This window comes from Rhinoraja longicauda, chromosome 4 (genome assembly GCF_053455715.1).
Source record: "Rhinoraja longicauda isolate Sanriku21f chromosome 4, sRhiLon1.1, whole genome shotgun sequence".
Taxonomy (NCBI): domain Eukaryota; kingdom Metazoa; phylum Chordata; class Chondrichthyes; order Rajiformes; family Arhynchobatidae; genus Rhinoraja; species Rhinoraja longicauda.
This window is the reverse complement of record NC_135956.1, coordinates 33,312,917-33,335,419: the sequence shown is the minus strand read 5'-3', so window position 1 is coordinate 33,335,419 and position 22,503 is coordinate 33,312,917. Positions and strand designations below refer to the sequence as shown.

Below are 22,503 nucleotides of genomic sequence, written 5' to 3'. Positions count from 1 at the left end.
ACTGATGCAGGCCAATGTGCCAAAAGCCTTTTTGACAACCCTATCTACCTGTGACCTTAAATGGAGTCTGTTAAATGAAAGTAGTTACATTCTTTTTCCAGTAATCCAGCTAAATTATAAAGCTCAATAGTGCAGATGTGATGACATATTTCATCATTCAACGGGTACTTTGTTGAACATCAGTCGTTTCTATGCAGTTTAGTGTCTATGTTCTAATTTCCCCTGACTCTATTTGGAAATGTGTGTAAAGTGTTTGTAATTTTAGTCATGGTTAGCAAAACACGAACTTACTTTTTTTCTAATGTTCATTTTTGCAGCGACTCGAGGTTATACTTGACACCTATCCAGAAGGACATCAATCAGCTGCTGTAATCCCAGTGCTGGATCTGGCACAGAGACAAAATGGTTGGCTGCCCCTCTCAGCAATGAACAAGGTAAATAAAGCATGATCAGATGTTTAAGTGTTATGGGGTGATTCCTTCAGTTTTAAACCTCTTATATGCATGGAAATGTCTCATTTCCTTGTAAGGCATGAAGTTATCATTTTTAGGAAGTTGTGATGGTGAATGTGCTGACATTTTGCTCTTCCCCTACCCTTGATGTTTCTGATCATCTCAACTTGAATACATACAACTGTTTTTCCTTCAGAACCTGGGATTGCTTAACATTCACACTTATGGAAGTATCATCACAGCAGTTCCAGAGGACTGCTTACTATTGTCATTGTTTCACAGATTAAAAGTAGCATTAGTCTGATGGGTAATCTTGTTTGACTTCAGCAGAAACTAAATTCATGACAAGTCAAATTAAACATTTTAATAGATTCATAATTTCTTCAGGAAATAAAACTGTTGCCCCAGTTATATACATGTGTGAATAAGTTAAGTTGAGTCATGGAGTTGTACAGCACAAAAACAGCCCACTACATCCATGCTGATCTCTTTGTCCATCTACACTAATCCCATTTGTCCACATCAGGTCTTATTTCTATGCTTTGCCTATTTAAGTGTCCAAATGCCTTTTAAATACAGTGATTGCATTGATTATACCAATACCAGTGAGTTCCAGATATCAGTCTGAAGAAGGGTCTCGACCTGAAACGTCACCCATTCCTGTGTTTTGGGGGGTTTTTGGGGTTGGGTAATTTTGGGTGCCTGTTTAGTGCTTTTATTGTTGGACTGTGGGTGATTGAATTAACATTTTGTTCAAGATGGCCGCGCCGTTGTGTTTGGCTGCCTGCCACTGTATGTTTCTTTTTTTCCTGGTCAGATGTACAGCACTTTGGTCAACGTGGGTTGTTTTTAAATGTGCTATACAAATAAATTGACTTGACTTGACTTGACTCTCTCCTAGATGCTGCCTGACCTGCTGAGTTACTCCAGCATTTTGTGATAACTCCAGATATCAACCATATTGTTTAAAAAACTTTCATCTCAAAGCACCTTAACACTTTTTCCTTTCACCTTAAACCTATGCCCTTTTGTTTTTGATACCCCTATTATGGGAAAAAGACTGACTATCTCTGTTTCTTATAATCTTATATCTTTCTATCACCCCCACAGCCTCCTTGACTCCCAGGAAACAAGCCTTTCTATCCAATATGGGCAAGCTTAGATTGAGTAGCTTGTGTCGGCATGGACGGGTTGGGCCTAGGGACCTGTCTCCATTCTGTATAAACGGATGCTCTGACTCTAATCCTTCCCCATTTAGTTTAGTTTAATTTAGAGATACAGTGCAGAAATAGGCCCTTTTGGCCCACCGGATCCGCACCGACCAACGATCCCCGCACATTAACACTATCCTATACCCTCTAGGGACAATTTTTACATTTACCAAGCCAATTAACCTTACATACCTGTACGTCTTTGGAGTGTGGAAGGAAACTGAAGATCTCAGAGAAAACCCACGCAGGTCATGGGGAGAATGTACAAACAGCACCCGCAGACAGGATCGAACCCGGGTCTCCGGTGCTGCATTCGCTGTAAGGCAGCAACTCCACCGCTGCACCATTGTGCCGCCCAAAGTTTGTAAAGTACTTCAGTTCAGGTAACATTCGAGTTCTCCTCTGCACTCTCTGCAGTACAATGAGATTCTTCCTACAGTGTGTTGACCAAAATTGAACACAACACACCCAAGTATGGTCTAACCAGTGTTTTGTAAAGTTACTCTCTAATGTCCCATCTTTCATATTTCTATGCCCAAACCAATGAAGGCAAGCATACCACATGCTTTCTTCACCACCCTACCTGTGTTATGAGAAGGAACTGTGGAGTTGAATCCCAAGATCACTCAGTTCATCAACATACCCTGGCATCCTACCATGTACTGTATATATCCTACCCCTGGAATAAAGTATGTTTTGATATTTAAAAATATATATATATATATCCTACCCCTATTTGATTTCCTAAAATGCATCACTTCACTAAATTCCATTGCCAATTGTCCACCTAACTTTTCATCTGAGCTATAGCTTTAGACAGCCTTCACTATCTACAGCAGGATAAATTTTCATATCATCCATAAACTTACTAATCATACCTCTTACATTCACATTTAAGTTATTGTTTAACACAAACAAAAGACCCACTCCAGTCCCTGCAGTACACTACCTGTCACAGACATCTCGTCAGAAAAGCATCTTCCCACTGTTCTCTGCCTCTTATCACCAAGCTAATTTTGGATCCAGTTAGCCAGCTCGCCTTTATTTCCCTGTGCCTCCTAACCCCTCGGCCATTCTACCATGTGGGACCTTGTGAAATGCCTTACTAAAATCCATATAGACAATGTCCATCACCCTGCCTGCATCAGACTTAGAGTCATATACAACCCAGAAACAAGCCCCATGGTCCATGTTAACCAAGATGCCCATCAAAGCTCGTCCCATTTGCCTGGATTTGATTCATACATGTACTGTCCAAATGTCTTTTAAACATTATTGCATCTGCATCAACCACTTTCTCTGGCAGCTTGTTCCATATACATACCACTCTTGGGTGAAAGAAAAACCCCTCAGATTCCTATTAAATCTTTCCCCTCTCATTTTAAACTCTATTTCTTGATTTCCCCATCCCTGGCACAAAGTCTACCTTCATTCATCCTATCTATGCCCCTCATAATTTTATACACGTCCATAACATAAACTCTTGGAATAAAGTCCTAGACTGTTAAAGTGCTCCTTATAACGTACTCCCTCAAGTCCTGGCAACATCCGTGTGAATGTTTTCTTCATTCTTCACAGCCACCCAGCACGCAGGCTGTTCTCCTTGTTACCGTCAGGCAGACGATACAGGAGTATGGCTGTGCGTACCAGCAGACTTAAGAGCAGTTTCTACCATCAGGCTTCTGAACTCATAAACACATTTCAAATCATATATGTTGATTATTTTTAATATTATCTTTTTACCTATTTTTAATATTGTCTTTTTACCTTACTAATGTCATTTTTTAAAATCTTATTTATCCTTGGAATATTACTGCTGAGGTGACCCGTTGTCAAATACATTTCATTGTACCGTTGACCCAGTGCCAACCTACATATGACAAATAAAATTTATTATTATTAATTACATTTTTCGTATAGCAGAGTGACCAAAACTGAAGACAATACTCCGTGCAGTTTCACCAATGTCTAGAACATTTACAACATTATATTCCAACTTCAATACTGGATCTTACTGCTGAAGGCCAGTGCACCAAAAGCCTTCTTCACTACTCTGTCTACTCATAACACTACTTTCAGGAAATATGTACTAATACTCCTGGATCCCTCTGTACTACATCACTCCCCACTATTCACTGTGAAAATCCCTGGTTTGACTTCCCAAAATGTAACACCTCATACTTATCTGAATTAAGTTCCATTTGCCATTTTTTGGCCAGCTGATCAAGACGCTGCTATAATTTATGATGCCTTCTTCAATGTCTACGATGTCAACTATTGGAGTGTCATCTGCCAACTTAGTAATAAAGTTTTGTACATTTTCACCTTATATTCTGCTTGGCTAGCTTACAACCCAGGGGTATGAACATTGAATTCTCCAATTTTAAGTAACAACCCCCCCACCACCACCTTTTGCCCCTCTCTTCCCTGTGCCTCATCTGGAAGCACACCCATTTCTCCCACTATTGCACCCCACCTTTCCCATTTCCCCCCGTCCCTAGTCTCCTTCCACCTATAACCCTTCCTCCGGCTTCACACCACACTCCTCTCCTTGTCTTACAGCTGTTTGTCTTCTTTTCACCTCTGGCATTTGCCCACCAATCTGATCAAATCCCCCCCTACCTGTACCTATCTATTACTTGACAGACTTTGTTCCTCCCCAATCTCTTTTCCTCTTTTCTAGCCTTTCATGCCCCCCCTCCCCCCCAAACCAACTACAATTGGTCTGAAAAAAGGGTGTCCACGCAAAACCCATTTATGTCCTCCAGAGATGTTCCCTGACTTACTACAGCATTTTGTGTGTTTTTTTCTTTTGTCATCTACATTATTGATTTGGATGAGAAACAGCAGTGGACCTAGTACCGACTCCTGAGGTATACCAGTAATCGCAGGCCTCCATTATGAGAAACAACTTTCCACCATTATCCAAACTGATATTCCTGTTTGAGGGGAATGTCCACAGGAAAATCCTGATGTCTCTGTCTACTCCCTTGACCTTTCGTAGTGGTCACCTAGCTACTTTCTGCCTGCACCTTGGGTGTGACCACCTTGCTAAAATTCCAGTCTATGATTCTCTCAGCATCCCAGGTGATCCTGAGTGCACTCAGCTCCATTTCTTTCATGCGATCATTCAGGATCTGCAGTTGGATACACTTCCCACAGGTGTAATCAGCAGGGACACTGGAAGATTTCTTCACCTCCCAAATCCTGCAGGAGGAGCATACCACTGTTCTAACTGCTATCCCACTCACGGAGACACCTCAGAAAATACAAATGAGCCAGACAGGATTCCCCCCCACTCAAAGCTGACTATCCTGATCAAATAGGATTGATCAAGATTGATATCCTGATCAACTTCTGCCTTTCCAATGTACATAAATGTTATCCCTCAGGATTTTCTCCAACAATTTCCTTTATAGTAAAACAAGGCTTACCAGCCTGCAGTTACTTGGCTTACGACTATTGCCCTTTTTAAAGAAAGAAAACATTAGCTATCCTCTAGAATTCTGGCACTTTGCCTGTGGCTAACAAAGTTGGGAAAAAAAATCAGTCAGCTCCCCAGCTATCTCCTCGCTTGCTTACCATAGCAACCTGAGATAGATCCCATCAGAGCCTGTATATTTATTAACTCTTTAACCATCCTATAACATCTAACACCACCTCCTCCTCCAGGCAATCCATGTGCTTCTCCCTGAACTCACGATCTTTCAGGTTCTCTTCGGTGGAATACAGATGAGAGTATTCATTTAGGACCTTGTCCACAATTGCCTCACACCACACATTGATACAGTCCCAAAGGAGTCCCACTATTTTCTGTTGCTCTTGATTTATTTTATTTTTTTGGGTTCTTCTTTATCTTACATGCCAAGAATATTTCATAATCTTTTTGCTCTCTTAATTTTCTTAAATTCTCTTCTATTGTTTACTTTCCAGCTGCCATCTACTTCCTTTTTTTTAATCCCCAGATCAATCCTTCAATAGCCATAATCTTGCCATCCTTACCTTTCACCCTTGCTGGAACGTGCTGGCTCTGAACGCATGTGACTCTCTTTAACAGACTCCTGTTTGTCAACTGTCATTGTACCTGCAAGCATCTATTCCCAGTCTTCTTTTGCCAGGAGCCCGTATGCTGATGAAATTAGCCTTCCCTCAGTTCAAGACTCTACTTGAGGACCAACCGTATCTCTTTACATAAGTACCTGAAAATTACAGAGATATATTCAAATAAATTCTTTCCATTTTTATGCTTAGTCAACAATTATGTTCTTTTTCAATACAAATCGATAAATGGATCTGTGGATAAATAATTTCTTTCTACTTATTGAGAGGCCTTAAAACTGTTCAGTGTTGCTCAGGTTGTATTATCAAAATTATTGAAAGGGTGCCAAACTTAGTAAATGCCATATGCATTCCTGTTGTAATTCTTACCATCTGCCATTTCTTTGTTGTGTCCTTCATTGTTTTTCTTCAGTTGTGAAGCCTTTTTACCTTTTCAAAGAAGGCTACAGTTTTTGATGGAAAGATCTTCAATGTGGTAAATTACAGCAGACTAATGTGATTGTCCTGCAGAATTACTAAGAAATAAGCTTGGGAACACTGCATGCATAAGGCACAACAATATCAGCCATCTGTTGTGTGGCAGCATTTCAAATCTAGTTAGGCACATTCTTGGTCTTCTGATCCAGCAAAGTGCAATTTTGCTTTCAGTACAAACCGCATCTGTTGTTTTGACCTTCGAGCTTGACATTGACAGAGACCCAGTTATGCAGACAACAGGCACATTTACCTTTAAAGCAGTTGGAGTTTAGAAATGGGGAAGTATTGTTACAATTGTACACGGTATACTTGAGGCCATACCTGAGATTTCTATGCATAGTCCTCTATTTAAAGGAAAGATACACTCGCATTGGAAATAGTTCAGGCTAGGCTAATTCCTGGGATGAGAGAGTTGTCCTATCATGAGCGGCTAATCAAAACGGGATCTGCATTTTTTGGAGTTTGGAACAATGAAGGGGGAACTTATTGAAACAAACAAGATTGCAAGAGGCTACAACAGAATAAATATTGAGAATTTCCACTAGTGGGAGAGTCTTGAACAAAAGAACATTGCTATAAAATAAGGAAATGGTGACAAAATTAACTGCTTAGGAATTTATTTTTGCAGAATTTGGTAAATTTCTAGTATTCTCTCGCCTGATGGGTTGTGGAGGTTAGATCATTGGAGGTAACGAGAAGATGGGCAATAATCATTGAAAATGGAACATAGTTGTGCGTTCTATGTTTATTGGAATATAAACATTCTCAGAAAGAGGGTGGGGGTATATGGTACAAACTGTCAGAGGAGGTGGCTGTGGTAGGCACAATAACATCATTTAAAAGACATTTGGACTGGTACATGGATAGGAAAGGTTTAGAGGGATATGGGCTAAACGCAGGCAGATGGGACTGTCGTAGATGGGGGCATCTTGGTCAGCGTGGGTAAGTTGGGTCGAAGAGCCTGTTTCCATACTGTGTGACTCTTTGACTCCATATAATCTTGAAAGATTGAACAATTGAGGACTGTGGGGGAAACTGACAGAACTGACGTAGGAGTTGAGGCCCAGAACTGATAAACTGTGATCATACTGAATTGCAAAAATGTTAATAATTTACTGGTTTTGTCATTTTATTCTTAAATAACTAGACCTTTTGATTGCTAAAAATGGTTCTCAAACACACACACAGAGTTGCAGTTTTTAAATGGTTATATTAAGTATTCCTTAGAAGGTTCAATTATTTATACAGTTTGTTCCATCTGGACAGAATACAGTTATTTGCATCACCCATTGCCTTGGAATGTCCTAGAGGAAAAATAATAAAATCTCACCAGGTAGAAGGCAGCTATTTAGCTTATTGTGCTGGTTTCAGTTCTTCAAAGGAGCAATACCAACCCATGCTCTTTCCGCATTGACCTGCAAATATTTCCATTAAATTAGAATTGAATCAGCTCCCACTGCCGTAGGCTGCACATTCCATATCATAAATTGCTTTAACATCATTCCACTCCCTCCCCCAAATTCATTTACCAATGTAATGTCAAATTATTAGCAATCTATAGGAATAGTTTGTCTTCCTTTATCAAAATCCTTTATTGTTAATACACTTTTGTACTAGGTACTGTTAGTATACAAAAACTGTTACATTAAATTTTCCCAAAGCCTTGACAGTTTTCCAAAATATGCTGAGCTATGATTTATGGAAGTTCCTTGATTTGTATGCTGTGCTTGTATCCTCACTTCTATAAAGATATGTGAAAAATGTCTGACTTCAGCAGGAACTGAAGTACTGATCCCTGCAGAACACCATGGTCACAGACCTCCAGTCTGAATAACACCTCTCCACCGCTATCCTGTCTTCCAAACAACTAAGTCACCCTGGATCCCATGCATCTTAATTTTCAGCTTACCAGGAAGGACCTTGTCAGATGCCTTTATCAAAATTCATGTAGACAGCATTCACTGCCCAACACAGTCACCTTTATCACGTCCTTAGAAAAAATCTTGAATTTGTAAGAATGACCTGCCCCTCACATAACTATGCTCACTGTCTCTAATTATCCTATTCCAAATGTGGATAAATCTTATTCTTAAGAATCCACTCTAGTACCTTCCCTGCCACTGTGAGGCCCACCAGCTATAATTTCTGGAATTATCCCTACTTTCCTTTTTAAACAAAGGAACAACAATAGTAACTCTCCAGTTCTTCTGGATCTAGCTGGAGATGATACAAATATCTTAGTCAAGACCCTAGTAATCTCTTTTCTTGCCTCATCCGACCCTGGGGACCTATACACCTTGGTGCTCTTCAAGAGACCCAACACTTCCTTGCTCTTGATATGCCATAGCGTATTAGTATACCCCACATTGCTCTGTCCTTAGTCCCCATTGTCCTCCATGTCCGTCTCCTTGGCGAATACTGATACAAAGTACTCGTTTGGTACCTTGCCTACATCCAAGTCCAAGCACAAATTTCCTCCTTTATCCTTGTGTGGTCCTCTTTCCCCCTTGTTACCCAGTATGCCTTTTGGTTAAAATGTTTGTTTAAATTGATGGGAAGTTAAAGGTGTCACAAAGTAGAAATATCGACCTATTCAGCATGATAGGTAACATCTGTACAGATAAATTACTTTAACGTTTCTGGCTAGTGCCTTTGTGCAGAAAGGTAGAAATAATCATAGCTTCATAGACAAACATTGACCTTCAGTCAAAAACAAAGAAATAACAAGTGCAGTGGATGCAGGTATACCAGTGTATTCTCATTACATTTTTTAAATGGTCCCACATATATCAGTGCAAACGTAAAGTACATGGGTTTGGGGATAACATACTGTCCTGAACAGATAACTAGTTAGTAGACAGGAAACCAAAAATAGGAATAAATATGGTGGAAGATAGTGACTAATGAGCTACCATAAACTTTAATGCTATGGCCAAAGCTATTTACAAAAAAAATTAACGATTTAATGGAGATAATTCAATGTAATCTACTTAAGTTTGGAGACGACACAAAGGTGAAAGCGAGTGTGAGCTGAGTGGAGATAGAGAGACTTCATTATGATTTGTCACCTTGATTGAGTAAGCAAATATATGGCAGATGCAGTATAATATGAAATGATGCGAGGTTAGACAATTTGTGGTAAAATCAGGAAGGTAGATTATCGGAAGAGCACTAAATTAGGAAAAGGGAAAGAGCACTGAGACATCTGTCCCACTCAAACCCCATAGTTACTCCAGCGTTTTGTGTCTATCCTCTGACACTATTGTTGTACGGCATTAACTGAATGTATGCATGCAGATGGTTATGGTAGTATTCATCGCGAGAGGGTTTGAGTGCAGGAGCAGGGATCTTTCACTGCAATTAATTGTTGTGTGCAGTATTGTCTCTGTATCCAAAGATGTTCTTGTTATTGGAGGGAGTGCATGATCACAATGAATGCCGGTGCTGGCTCGAAGGGCCGAATAGCCTCCTCCTGCACCTATTTTCTATGTTTCTAAAGGTTCACAAGACTGATTCCGGGGATGACATGACTGACATATGCAAAGGCATTGGGCTAATGACTGAACTTGTAATCTCTCAGGCTTAGACAAATGAGTAAACCAATTGAATGTATCAAACCATGAGGGGAACAAGACAACAGACAGAAATGAAGGTTACTTTGGGAGAGAAAGGGAAGGAAAAAGTCCACAATTGGGGCTCTAAGGAGAAATTTAGGACTGAAATAACAAATGTCCACTAAAATAATGAACCTGCGGAATTATCTCTAATATGGCTTGAGGCCAAATCATGAAACATATTTAAGGTGGAGCTGGATATAGTCCTATTGGCTAAAGACATCATGTAGGTTAATTGGCTGGGTAAATGTAAAAATTGTCCCTAGTGGGTGTAGGATAGTGTTAATGTACGGGGATCACTGGGCGGCACGGACTTGGAGGGCCGAAAAGGCCTGTTTCCGGCTGTAGATATATGATATGATATGATATGATATGGGGGGAAAACTGGAAAGGGTATAGATCAGGTTTGACGAGACAACTAATTTACACACAATATTCAACCCACACTTCAAGGAACAAAACAGAAAATGCTAGAAATCCAAATTGTTGATGATCTGAAATTGTTGAATGAAGTGCTAACTTCCAGGGCCTGAATTGTGCTTAGTTCGAAAATTACATCCTATTCTTAGAGCTAACATGGTATTGTTACAGCGGAGGTCAGACAGGGTGATACATTATTATGTCGTGCTTCTGGACTAAAATAGGTTTTGTGGAGTGGTCACCCATTTTGTAGATGAGGCCACAGTCTCATCTCCATCCAAAGAAATGTCATGGTCCTGAAACACCAATGTATGCTCAGCACAGAAGCAGCCTGAACCAAATATTTCCTTTGTTTTTGTTATTTCATATTTCTGGCACAAACGATTGCAAAAGTGAAATATTGTATCTACGGGAGTCCATTCTAGGAATCAAGAATTGTAAAATCAATTTCTTAACTTTCATTTCTGCATTTTTCCCATTAAAGGTCGCTGAGATTTTAAAAATGCCTTCTATGAGAGTGTATGAAGTGGCAACGTTTTACACCATGTTTAATCGCAAACCGATGGGCAAGTACCACATTCAAATCTGTACGACGACACCCTGTATGCTGTGCGACTCCGACAGCATTGTAAAATGTATCAAGGAGAAACTTGGTAAGCAGTCTGGATTTCTGTACTTGGGTGGCATGTATTGTTCGGGAACAAGTGTCTGTCCTGTTGCTATCAACAATCATACACTCCTGGATTTGTTTTTGGTTCTTGTACTTTTAGAATTGTGCCCTCTCTCTTCATTTCCCTTATCAAAATATAACATTTTACATTGTGCAACATGAAGTTTCATCTGTCACTTTAATCAGCATCAACCAATAAAGATGATCTTAATTCAGTATTGGCAAATGGATAATATATGCAAGATTCATGAAAATAATTGTGTGCATAAATGAAGATATAAACTTAAGATTTTTGTTCAGTAAGAGCCTACGATTTACAGTGCCCTCCATAATGTTTGGGACAAAGACCCATCATTTATTTATTTGTCTCTGTACTCCACAGTTTGAGATTTGTAATAGAAAAAATCACATGTGGTTAAAGTGCACATTGTCACATTTTAATAAAGGCCATTTTTTTATACATTTTAGTTTCAACATGTAGAATTACAGCAGTGTTTATATATAGTCCCCCCCATTTCAGGGCACCATAATGTTTGGGACACAGCAATGTCATGTAAATGAAAGTAGTCATGTTTAGTATTTTGTTGCATATCCTTTGCATGCAATGACTGCTTGAAGTCTGCGATTCATGGACATCACCAGTTGCTGGGTACCTTCTCTGCAGCCATATTTAGTTTATGCTGGTTTTGTGGGCTAGTCCCCTTCAGTTTTCTCTTCAGCATATAAAAGGCATGCTCAATTGGGTTCAGATCGGGTGATTGACTTGGCCACTCAAGAATTGACCATTTTCTAGCTTTGAAAAACTCCTTTGTTGCTTTAGCAGTATGTGTGGGATAATTGTCGCTGTAGAATGAACCGCCGGCCAATGAGTTTTGAGGCATTTGTTTGAACTTGAGCAGATAGGATGTGCCTATACACTTCAAAATTCATTATGCTACCACCATCAGCAGTTGTATCATCAATAAAGATAAGTGAGCCAGTACCTTCAGCAGCCATACATGCCCAGGCCATAACACCCCCACCACCGTGTTTCACAGATGAGGTGGTATGCTTTGGATTTTAGGCAGTTCCTTCTCTCCTCCATACTTTGCTCTTGCTATCACTCTGATACAAGTTAATCTTCGTCTCCTCTGTCCACAAGACCTTTTTCCAGAACTGTGGTTGCTCTTTTAAGAACATCTTGGCAAACTGTAACCTGGCCATCCTATTTTTGTGGCTAAACAGTGGTTTGCATCTTGCAGTGTAACCTCTGTATTTCTATTCATGAAGTCTTCTACGGACAGTGGTCATTGAGAAATCCACACCTGATTCCTGAAGTGTTTCTGATCTGTCGGACAGGTGTTTGGGGATTTTTCTTTATTACGAGAACAGGGTCCAAAGCTCTCCTGCATTGGTCTAGCACCCTCCCCCACACCTTCCCCACTCCCCCCCACCTTCCCCTCACCCACTCCTTCCCCTCCCCCACTCCCTCCCACCTTCCCCTCCCCCACTCCCTCCCACCTTCCCCTCCCCCACTCCCTCCCACCTTCCCCTCCCCCACTCCCTCCCACCTTCCCCTCACCCATTCCCCCCCACCTTCCCCTCACCCATTCCCCCCCCACCTTCCCCTCACCCACTCCATCCCCCCTCAACCCCTCTTATCCCCCCTCACTCACCCACTCTATCCCCCCTCAACCTGCCTTATCCACCTCCTCCTCCCCCCCCCCACACCGTTTCAACCAACGCAAAGTCGAAATATCGTATGTCGAAGCATTGTAAGTTGGGAAGCATCTGTATTAGATCACGTGGCTAGAAGGGAGCTGCGGCTCGCTAGGGGTCGCTGCCATTTGCACCATCGCAAAGTCGAAATATTGCCTTCGGGCCTGGCCACCCTCCCCCAACTGACGACACTCACCCACTCCATCCTCCCTCAACCCCCCCTTAAAACTCCCCGGGGGCGGGCGAGGGGGGAGAGGAAAGGGGAGAGGGAGCCACTCACTGTGGCCCCGGGCGACAATATCGCAGCAGCCAGCAGCAGGAGAGCTCTCGTCACCCCCCTCCCCCTCATTGGCCGCCACTCCTGTCACTCGGGTAGGTCCCGCCCCACTCTGAGTGGCAACCCTCCCCCAACTACGCATGCGCGGATCCGGCGGCCATCTTACATAAGTATTAGTTCAACGGGCCCCAACTGTGCAGGCGCGAACCCGTTTGTTCTGCCTACGCGCGGATCTGGCAGCCATCTTACGTATCAGATCAGCTGCGCAGGCGTGGACGCGTTGGGTTCCCATTATGACGTCGAACACGTAGACCCGTTGCATTCCCATTGTGATGTCGACACGGCTGACAGGCAGGGGAAATGGAAAAGTGATTTTTTAAACTTTGAAAAGGTGATTTTTAATGTTAAAAAAATGAAGAAAAAAAATATATATAACAATCATTTGAACCACAAGACAATGGTGATTAAGATGGTTCTAAGATTGTTGCACTATCGTGTACCATTTTGGCTGTAGTTCGGGAACTTACTATATAAAAAATATATATATATTAGACCAAACCCCTCCTCCACTCCCCTCTCCCTTCCTCCCATTCCCCCCTCCCCCCCACTCCATTCCCCCCTCCCCCCCACTCCATCCCCCTCAACCCCCCGTAACACCCCCCTCCCTCCACCCCATCCCTCCCTCCACCCCCATCCCTCCCTCCACCCCCATCCCTCCCTCCCTAGGAGATAGATTTAAACTTTAAAATGTGAATAACAAAAAATATAACCGATTTCAATGAAACTTCTTCCATTAGCACCAAAGGGACGACGGTGAGTAAGGTGGGCCTAAAATTGTCGTACTAACGTGTACCGTTTTGGCTGTAGTTCAGGAACAAACAAACAAACAAGAGTTTTAGTATATAGATATATATATATATATATATGTACACGCATCTACAATATGAGAGTTTTAGTAATATAATAATATATATATATAGACATAGAGAGAATTCTTCTGTCCTCAGCTGTGGAGGTCTTTCTTGGCCTGTCGGCCCCATTGCGATTAGTAAGCTCACCAGTGCTCTCTTTCTTGTTAATGATGTTCCAAACAGTTGATTTTGTTGAACAACAGTTGATGTTCCAAACCGTTTCCAAACAGTAAGCCTCAGGTTTGGCTGATGTCTCTAACAGTTTTATTCTTGTTTCTCAGTCTCATAATGGCTTCTTTGACTTTCAATGGCACAACTTTGGGCCTGATGTTGGTAAACAGCAATAAAAGTTTCCAAAGGTGATGGAAAGACTGGAGGAAAGACTAGGTACTGAAAGCTCTCTTATACCTGCATTAAGGAGGCATTTAAACACATCTGAGCAATGACAAACGCCTGTGAAGCCATGTGTCCTAAACATTATGGTGCCCTGAAATGGGGGGACAATGTATAAACACAGCTGTAATTTCTACACGGTGAAACCAAAATGTAAAAAAATGGTCTTTAATAAAATCTGACAATGTACACTTTAACCACATGTGATTTTTTTCTATTACAAATCACAAATTGTGGAGTACAGAGGCAAATAAATAAATGATAGATCTTTGTCCCAAACATTATGGAGGGCACTGTATAAGCAGGACTCGGCCGGAACACTCTTATTCTCTCCACATAAAAAATAATTTGGATAGCGACATGCTATTTCAGTGAATTAACTAGTCATTTTGCAATATTATTTAATAAATGAGTAAAAGTTTGGTTCCGGATTATGAGAGACAGGAAAGCTGTGAATTACTAATTTTGAAGCCGAAAAAACTTACCATTTAAAATCCCTCAAGCTGTCTGTGTCATTCAGGTCTTGCTCGTCACATCACTTTTGTACCACATAGAGCCATAATGATTAATTTAATTATTTGACAACAGCAGATTTTAATCCAGGAAAGAAAGGTTTGTTTTTCTGTTCTGTCTTGTTCCTGGAGCTTTTAACATCTGAAACTGTCAGTGGCCCCTGAAGTGAGACTGATGTCCATCTGAACTACTGTGCAAATGCACATGTACAATTCCGAGAGGATATTTACCTGACTCAGTACCTAGTCTTTAATCCTAGTATTAATCTGAAAGTCATTGTTTACTTACACAGACCAGTGAAAATATAACCAAAATCCTTCCCCCCCTTCCAAGTTAACTCTTGTCAATAGTCCTATTTCAAAGGTTTCCCACAACTATACCTAACCCCAGTGTTGTGATATTGAATTGCATTTTCAAAATACTATTTCAGATTGCATTATTCCAGTGGATTAATAAATGTACATATTCTTAATTTGCCTTATTTTCTATTTAACATTGTAGACTCCGTTTCGTTGTCTTAATATCATTTCCACTTAAGGCTCCAAACAATTAAAACAAAATCCCCCCCCCCACACCAAACATTTGCTTCCATTTCTCCTGTCCTAATGCTCAAATTATCACCAGCTCTTATTAGGAAAGCTAGCAAGGAGAACAACATGAGACAGTCATTACCCCAGCTGAAAAGGTACCCCAAAGCAGTTCCAGTTTAAATCAAAGACATCATGCTCTATAGCCAGAATGTAAATAGCCGTGGAAGTAAATTACATCTCTTGTAAGTGACTGACTATAACTCATGGCTGCAGCTCAAGAATTATAATCAGGTTAATCATTCCTAGGCTATAAATAGCAACCTGCAATTCTTTACATTCTTGCAATTTGTAGCAGAATCCTGGAGTCAGTGACCAAGCTTCCCGTTTCTAACAAGGCCACCCCCTTCAGTTCTAAGTTTATTCCCACCTCATCAGAAAATTCCTGTCTCAATTGACAGACTTTCCTAAAAAGTATTAACATTGGCAAGATTATGACTTTTAAGGGAATAATAATAATATATTCCTTTATTCGTCCCACACCGGGGAAATGTACAATGTTACAGCAGCAAAGTGGATAGCAAGAGAGCAAGAGATCATTCATTATAAATAAAAGATACATAAATTGTCATCAGTTTTCTGTGTGTTCTTAGCTGTTCTTGTTGACTCGTCTGCTGGGAGCAGTGCTGGCTGTGCAGTCTCACAGCAGCGGGAAGGAAGGACCTCCTATATCTCTCCTTCACGCACTTGGGGTGAAGGAGTCTGTCACTGAAGGAGCTACTCAGTGCAGTGACAGTGTCCTGCATGGGGTGGGAGTCGTCCAGCAGCGATGTTAACTTTGCCATCATCCTCCAGTCTCCCACCACCTGCACTGAGTCGAGGGGGCAACCCAGGATAGAGCCGGCCTTCCTGACCAGCTTGTCGAGTCTCTTCCCTTCCGCCACTGAGATGCTGCTGCTCCAGCAGACCACTCCATAGAAAATAGCCGATGCAACCGCCGTGTTGTAGAAGGTCCTTAGGAGTGCCCCCTGCACTCCAAAGGACCTGAATCTCCTTAGCAGATAAAGTCTGCTCTGGCCCTTTTTGTGTAGTGCATTGGTGTTTTCAGTTCAGTTTATTGTTGAGGTAGACACCCAGGTACTTATAAGAATCCACCCTCTTGATGTCTATTCCCTGGATGTTCACTGGTGTCAGGGGGACCTGGCTGCGCCTGCGGAAATCTACCACCATCTCCCTGGTTTTCCCCGCATTGATCCGGAGGCAGTTCCGCTGGCACCAGTCCTCAAACTCCTTGATCAGTTCAGGAAAGCCTGTCTTTCAAAGTGCTAGATATCCAAATTCGTAGTTGATACAGCACTACACCCGATATATTTAATTTAAAAATGCAAATTGTTAGAGATCCAAAAAGCCGTCATTCAATATCATTGTGTAAAACAGTACAATTACAAAATAATGTTCAATATACCAGAGAACCAGAAATGAGCATTTCTTGATTTTATTTTGCAGTTTACATTTCATAAGTAGTGCCTTGAATTGTATAGCAATGGAAGATTATATTCCTAAATAAGCTGATTTTTTTTTTGTTGAAAAAACGATTCTAAATTGGTTCTGATGGATCTCAAGCGAAATGTGGTTCTGACGCAGAATGACTTCACTTATTTTCATTTTTAGGTATTGCAATTGGAGAAACAACACCTGATAAGCTTTTCACCATCGCAGAGGTGGAGTGTCTGGGTGCATGTGTGAACGCACCAATGGTGCAAATTAATGACAATTATTATGTAAGTCAAATATTTTTCACTATTTTAGATCTTCATGTGATGATATAAATGTGAAGATAATGGATATTAATTAGACGTGTAAATCCAAACTTGAACCACTATTCAGTATTAAAGGAAGAAATTGGAATACGTATCCCCAAAGGTCAATCTTATATTCCTAAAGTACAAGGTTCATATCCAGATTATTAATGTACATAATAAACAGTAAGGGCCTCTCACTGTGCCCTGTGGCACACTGCCAGTTGTAGGCTCCCAGCAGTGAAAAACATCCAGCATCACCCTCTGCCTCCTATTATGCCAATATTTGATTGTCTCCTAACTTGTCCTGAACCGATCGTCTCTGTGGGAGCATGAAAACTGCACTGCCCTCAGCAATGCATTTTATACCCTCTTGGGAAAAATAACACAGTTGAACAGACAGGATCTCATATTAATAAAATGTGAGAATGTCTGTAGTCCCTGCCTTTTCAAACGAAGATTAATCCGGTTTCTTGTCTCCAATAATTTTCCTACACTGATATTAAACTCACAAGTTTTTGATTTCTTGGCTTATCCCCACTGCTTTAAAAAAAAAATGATTTGCCATGTTTGCTGCCCTCTTGTCCTTACCTGTGAAATCTCAAGACCCCAGCAATCTCCTTGTTTGGGTACATTTCATCCAATTCTGGGGATTTATCCACCTTTACGTCTGCTAAGATATCCAATACCTTCTTTCAATAGTAAAATTTAAGATTTCTTCATTCCTTTCCATGCATTTTCAACCACAACGTTCGGAGTAAACACAGATGAAATATTCATCTAAGACATTGCTCTAATGAACTAAATACAGTGTCCATCAACTATGACCACTCATTCTGTTCCTAAGCCAAGACATAAAAGTCAACATCTAGACAGTCATTTGATTTATGAGAGAATAGAAGAAAGAAATGATTTAACATCACGCTAGACAGAATCCATCCAGCCTATATTTTGGGTCTGAAGTGCAGTCGAACATGAACCCTTAACCCTCTGATTTGGACCTTCTGACTTAACAGTGCTAACGATTAAACCACAAAATACAATTTATAGGTAAATTACAACAAACTTCTCACAAGGACCTATGTTTCACAAACATGATAACGAGAGTTAACAGTTGATTGTTCTATGCTTGCTGCATGGAATATGATACCTTGAGCATTCAGCAGTACCTCTCTTGCATTATTTTCATTTAATGTACAAATATACACTGATCAAGGTAGTTTCTTATTTTCAGCCTTTGCATCACACTTACTGTTCTGTCTTTTCCATGAACCGAAAATGTACAATTTATAGTAAAATGTTTTCTTCCTGGTAACTGATGGTGTACAATTGCTGATAGATAATATGTTTGCTTTATAGGAGGATCTAACACCAAAAGACATGGAGGAAATAATTGATGAATTAAAGGCAGGCAAGACTCCCAAACCTGGCCCAAGGTAAATGTAATTCTTAAGTTACAGTGCCCTCCATAATGTTTGGGACAAAGACCCATCACTTATTTATTTGCCTCTGTACTCCACAATTTGAGATTTGTAGTAGAAAAAAAATCACATGTGGTTAAAGTGCACATTGTCAGATTTTAACAAAGGCCATTTTTATACATTTTGGTTTCTCCATGTAGAAATCACAGCAGTGTTTATACATAGTCCCCCTCCATTTCAGGGCACCATAATGTTTGGGACACAGCAATGTCATATAAATGAAAGTAGTCATGTTTAGTATTTTGTTGCATATCCTTTGCATGCAATGATACTTGAAGTCTGCGATTCATGGACATCACCAGTTGCTGGGTGTCTTCTCTGACGATGCTCTACCAGGCCTGTATTGCAGCCATCTTTAGTTTATGCTGGTTTTGGGGGCTAGTCCCCTTCAACTTTCCCTTCAGCATATAAAGGGCATGCTCAATTGGGTTCAGATCGGGTGATTGACTTGGCCACTCAAGAATTGACCATTTTTTAGCTTTGAAAAACTCCTTTGTTGCTTTAGCGGTATGTTTGGGATCATTGTCTTGCTGTAGAATGAACCGTCAGCCAATGAGTTTTGAGGAATTTGTATGAACTTGAGCAGATGGGATGTGCCTATACACTTCAGAATTCATTATGCTACCACCATCAGCAGTTGTATCATCAATGAAGATAAGTGAGCCAGTACCTTCAGCAGCCATACATGCCCAGGCCATAATACCCCCACCACTGTGTTTCACAGATGAGGTAGTATGCTTTGGATTTTGGGCAGTTCTTTCTCTCCTCCATACTTTGCTCTTGCTATCACTCTGATACAAGTTAATCTTCGCCTCATCTGCCCACAAGACCTTTTTCCAGAACTGTGGTTGCTCTTTTAAGTACTACTTGGCAAACTGTAACCTGGCCATCTTATTTTTGCAGCTAACCAGTGGTTTGCATCTTAGTGTAGCCTCTATTTCTGTTCATGAAGTCTTCTGCGAACAGTGGTCATTGACAAATCCACACCTGACTCCTGAAGAGTGTTTCTGATCTGTCGGACAGGTGTTTGGGGATATTTTTGTTATTATAGAGAGAATTCTCCTGTCATCCGCTGTGGAGGTCTTCCTTGGCCTGCCACTCCCTTTGAGATTAGTAAGCTTACCAGTGCTCTCTTCTTCATGATGTTCCAAACAGTTGATTTTGGTAAGCCCAAGTTTGGCTGATGTTTCTAACAGTTTTATTCTTGTTTCTCAGTCTCATAATGGCTTCTTTGACTTTCATTGACACAACTTTGGGCCTCATGTTGATAAACAGCAATAAAAGTTTCCAACGGTGATATCATCATATCATATATCTACAGCCGGAAACAGGCCTTTTCGGCCCTCCAAGTCCGTGCCGCCCAGTGATCCCCGTACATTAACACTATCCTACACCCACTAGGGACAATTTTTACATTTACCCAGCCAATTAACCTACATACCTGTACGTCTTTGGAAAGACTGGAGGTAAGACTAGCTCACTTATACCTGCATGAAGGAGGCAATTAAACACATCTGAGCAATTACAAATGCCTGTGAAGCCATGTGTCCCAAACATTATGGTGCCCTGACATGGGGGGACTATGTTAAAACACAGCTATAATTTCTACATGGTGAAACCAAAATGAAATCTGATGAAATTAATAAAATCTGACAATGTGCACTTTAGCCACATGTGATTTTTTTCTATTACAAATTTCAAATTGTGGAGGACAGTGGCAAATAAATAAATGATGGGTCTTTGTTCCAAACATTATGGATGGCACTGTGTACTGCAAAATGCATTGCTTAAAGATCTCTAAATTTTAAACATTGGATAAATTGAAAATGTGTACTTTAGCAAGTATTCGTAGGATTTTAAAATTTCCTTAAAATTTGAACTAAATTACTCATTACTGAATTTGTAGGAAATGTTAAGCATATGCAGCTAATCCTTCAAGTAACATTCATTTTGTATATATTTATTAGGAATCTTGATTGTGCTTTCTTTCAACATTGCTTTTATAGTTAGAGCAGCTGCCTAGCTTTGGGAACCTGTGATTTAGCTTTAGCAAACAAGGTTGTGACCTTCATGTGCACCATAGATGGATTTATGCTGTCAGTGTTGGTTGACATCCAGTCTTGAGTGTGTACAGAACTATATTTTATGATTGATTTTTCTCCATTGAAACTGGGTGAATGGGCAGTTGAACACTAATCCGTTTGCTCTGTTTGGACTTAATCTTCCATCATTTTCTTACTTTAATCTTTTGAAAGATGGAACACTTTCCCCAAAAGAGCTAGAGGCCTAATAAAATATTGCTAATATTTTAAAAACTAACTTTAGTTTAGATTATTGTCACGTGTGCCTACATAGAGCTAGGCAATTTGGCCCTTCGAGCCCACTGTGCATTTTAGAAAAGATCATGGCTGATCTAACAACTCAAATACTGTTTTCTTATCCTCTTCCCATTGTCTTGATTGTTCTAATGAGTATTAATCTCTATCTCAGTTTTGCATGGAATCAATGCCTGAGCCTCTATGGCCTTGTTTGGTAGTGAATGTAAAGGATCCACATTGTTTAATGGAAATAAACATTTCAGTACAGGAGTTCTGCTATAGCGTTTCCATAATGCTAATTGGATATAGTACAATTATCAAACAGGGAACAATATTTATATTATACAGGCAGAATTGGTTGTAACGTGATTTCGATTGGGAATTAGAGAGCCATTTAAAAGTTATTTTCCAAGTTGACAAACAATAAAAGCTATCCCGAAAAATAGTCTATTGAAAGTTTCCATAGGACTCCCATAATAATCAAACACCAGAGTCTCTTAAGAACACAGTCTGTCAGTTTCACCATAGGTGTTCATTGAAATTGACAAGTAAACGCTTGTATTTATATTTGCGCAATAATTAATAAACAATGTAACGTAGAGTTTGCAATTACAAAAATAAACAGCTCTTAAAACACCTTTATTTTGAAATCCTACAGGGAGAAACAGTTATTGAGTATACGAAAATAACTGCAGATGCTGGTACAAATCGATTTATTCACAAAATGCTGGAGTAACTCAGCAGGTCAGGCAGCATCTCGGGAGAGAAGGAATGGGTGACGTTTCGGGTCGAGACCCTTCTTCAGTCTGAAGGGTCTCGACCCGAAACGTCACCCATTCCTTCTCTCCCGAGATGCTGCCTGACCTGCTGAGTTACTCCAGCATTTTGTGAATAAAACAGTTATTGAGTGTTTGAAACTCACCCATAATGCCCCTTCATATGATGGTTATTATAGACAATAGGTGCAGGAGTAGGCCATTCGGCCCTTCGAGCCAGCACCACCATTCAATGTGATCATGGCTGATTATTCTCAATCAGTACCCTGTTCCTGCCTTCTCCCCATACCCCGACTCCGCTATCCTTAAGAGCTCTATCTAGCTCTCTCTTATTATAACATGATTTTTATAACACAATTTCTTAGGAAGGTAGCTATTGCATTATAGCAAAACTACCCGTACTAAAAGGCCCGTCTCCTTTTTTTGAGACTGTGACCCCAATTTCTAGACTTGCCAGAAGTCGTCATCAACATATCAGCTCTTTCAAACCGGTGTGTATAATTGTTGTGGAACATCTATCCTCTTGTACTCTAATTCTCAGAATGATAGCAAGCATACCCTGTGCCTCTATTCTCCTGCTACACCAGCATGTTGGCTTTCAGTGATGGTTATGTGGACAACTGGCGAAAATAAACAGTTCCTAGTCCTACCAGTCTCTCAGTTTAAAAACAAAATAACATGGAACATGTCTTTGACTTTTCCACCAGTGTGAACCAGACCCCATATGAAACTACCTGTAGCAGATCAGAAATGAGTGCTCCTTTGGACTTGCCAAAGAAAGTTGAGCCTCACCTCCCACTTAACAGTAGTTGGACGACTGTGAAGTCTGATCTGTCCCTGCCAATAATAAACTCAGCAATCAAAACATAGGTTTAATTGCTGAGCAACAATTAAAAGACCAGTTTGT

General features: G+C 40.5%; 2 protein-coding genes across 2 annotated transcripts in view; one reads left to right on the top strand and one right to left on the bottom strand.

Moving 5' to 3' along the window:
• The window catches only part of acss2l (acyl-CoA synthetase short chain family member 2 like), a 115,482-nt gene that overhangs the window by 66,827 nt on the left and 26,152 nt on the right, over positions 1–22,503 (bottom strand). The window lies entirely within an intron of this gene.
• Positions 1–22,503, top strand: part of ndufv2 (NADH:ubiquinone oxidoreductase core subunit V2) — a 45,719-nt gene that overhangs the window by 20,213 nt on the left and 3,003 nt on the right. Inside the window, exons 4-7 of the mRNA XM_078397490.1 lie at positions 318–434; positions 10,718–10,886; positions 16,894–17,003; positions 18,381–18,457. Of these exons, the coding sequence (XP_078253616.1) occupies positions 318–434; positions 10,718–10,886; positions 16,894–17,003; positions 18,381–18,457 (473 nt within the window). The remainder of the gene's footprint in view (positions 1–317; positions 435–10,717; positions 10,887–16,893; positions 17,004–18,380; positions 18,458–22,503) is intronic.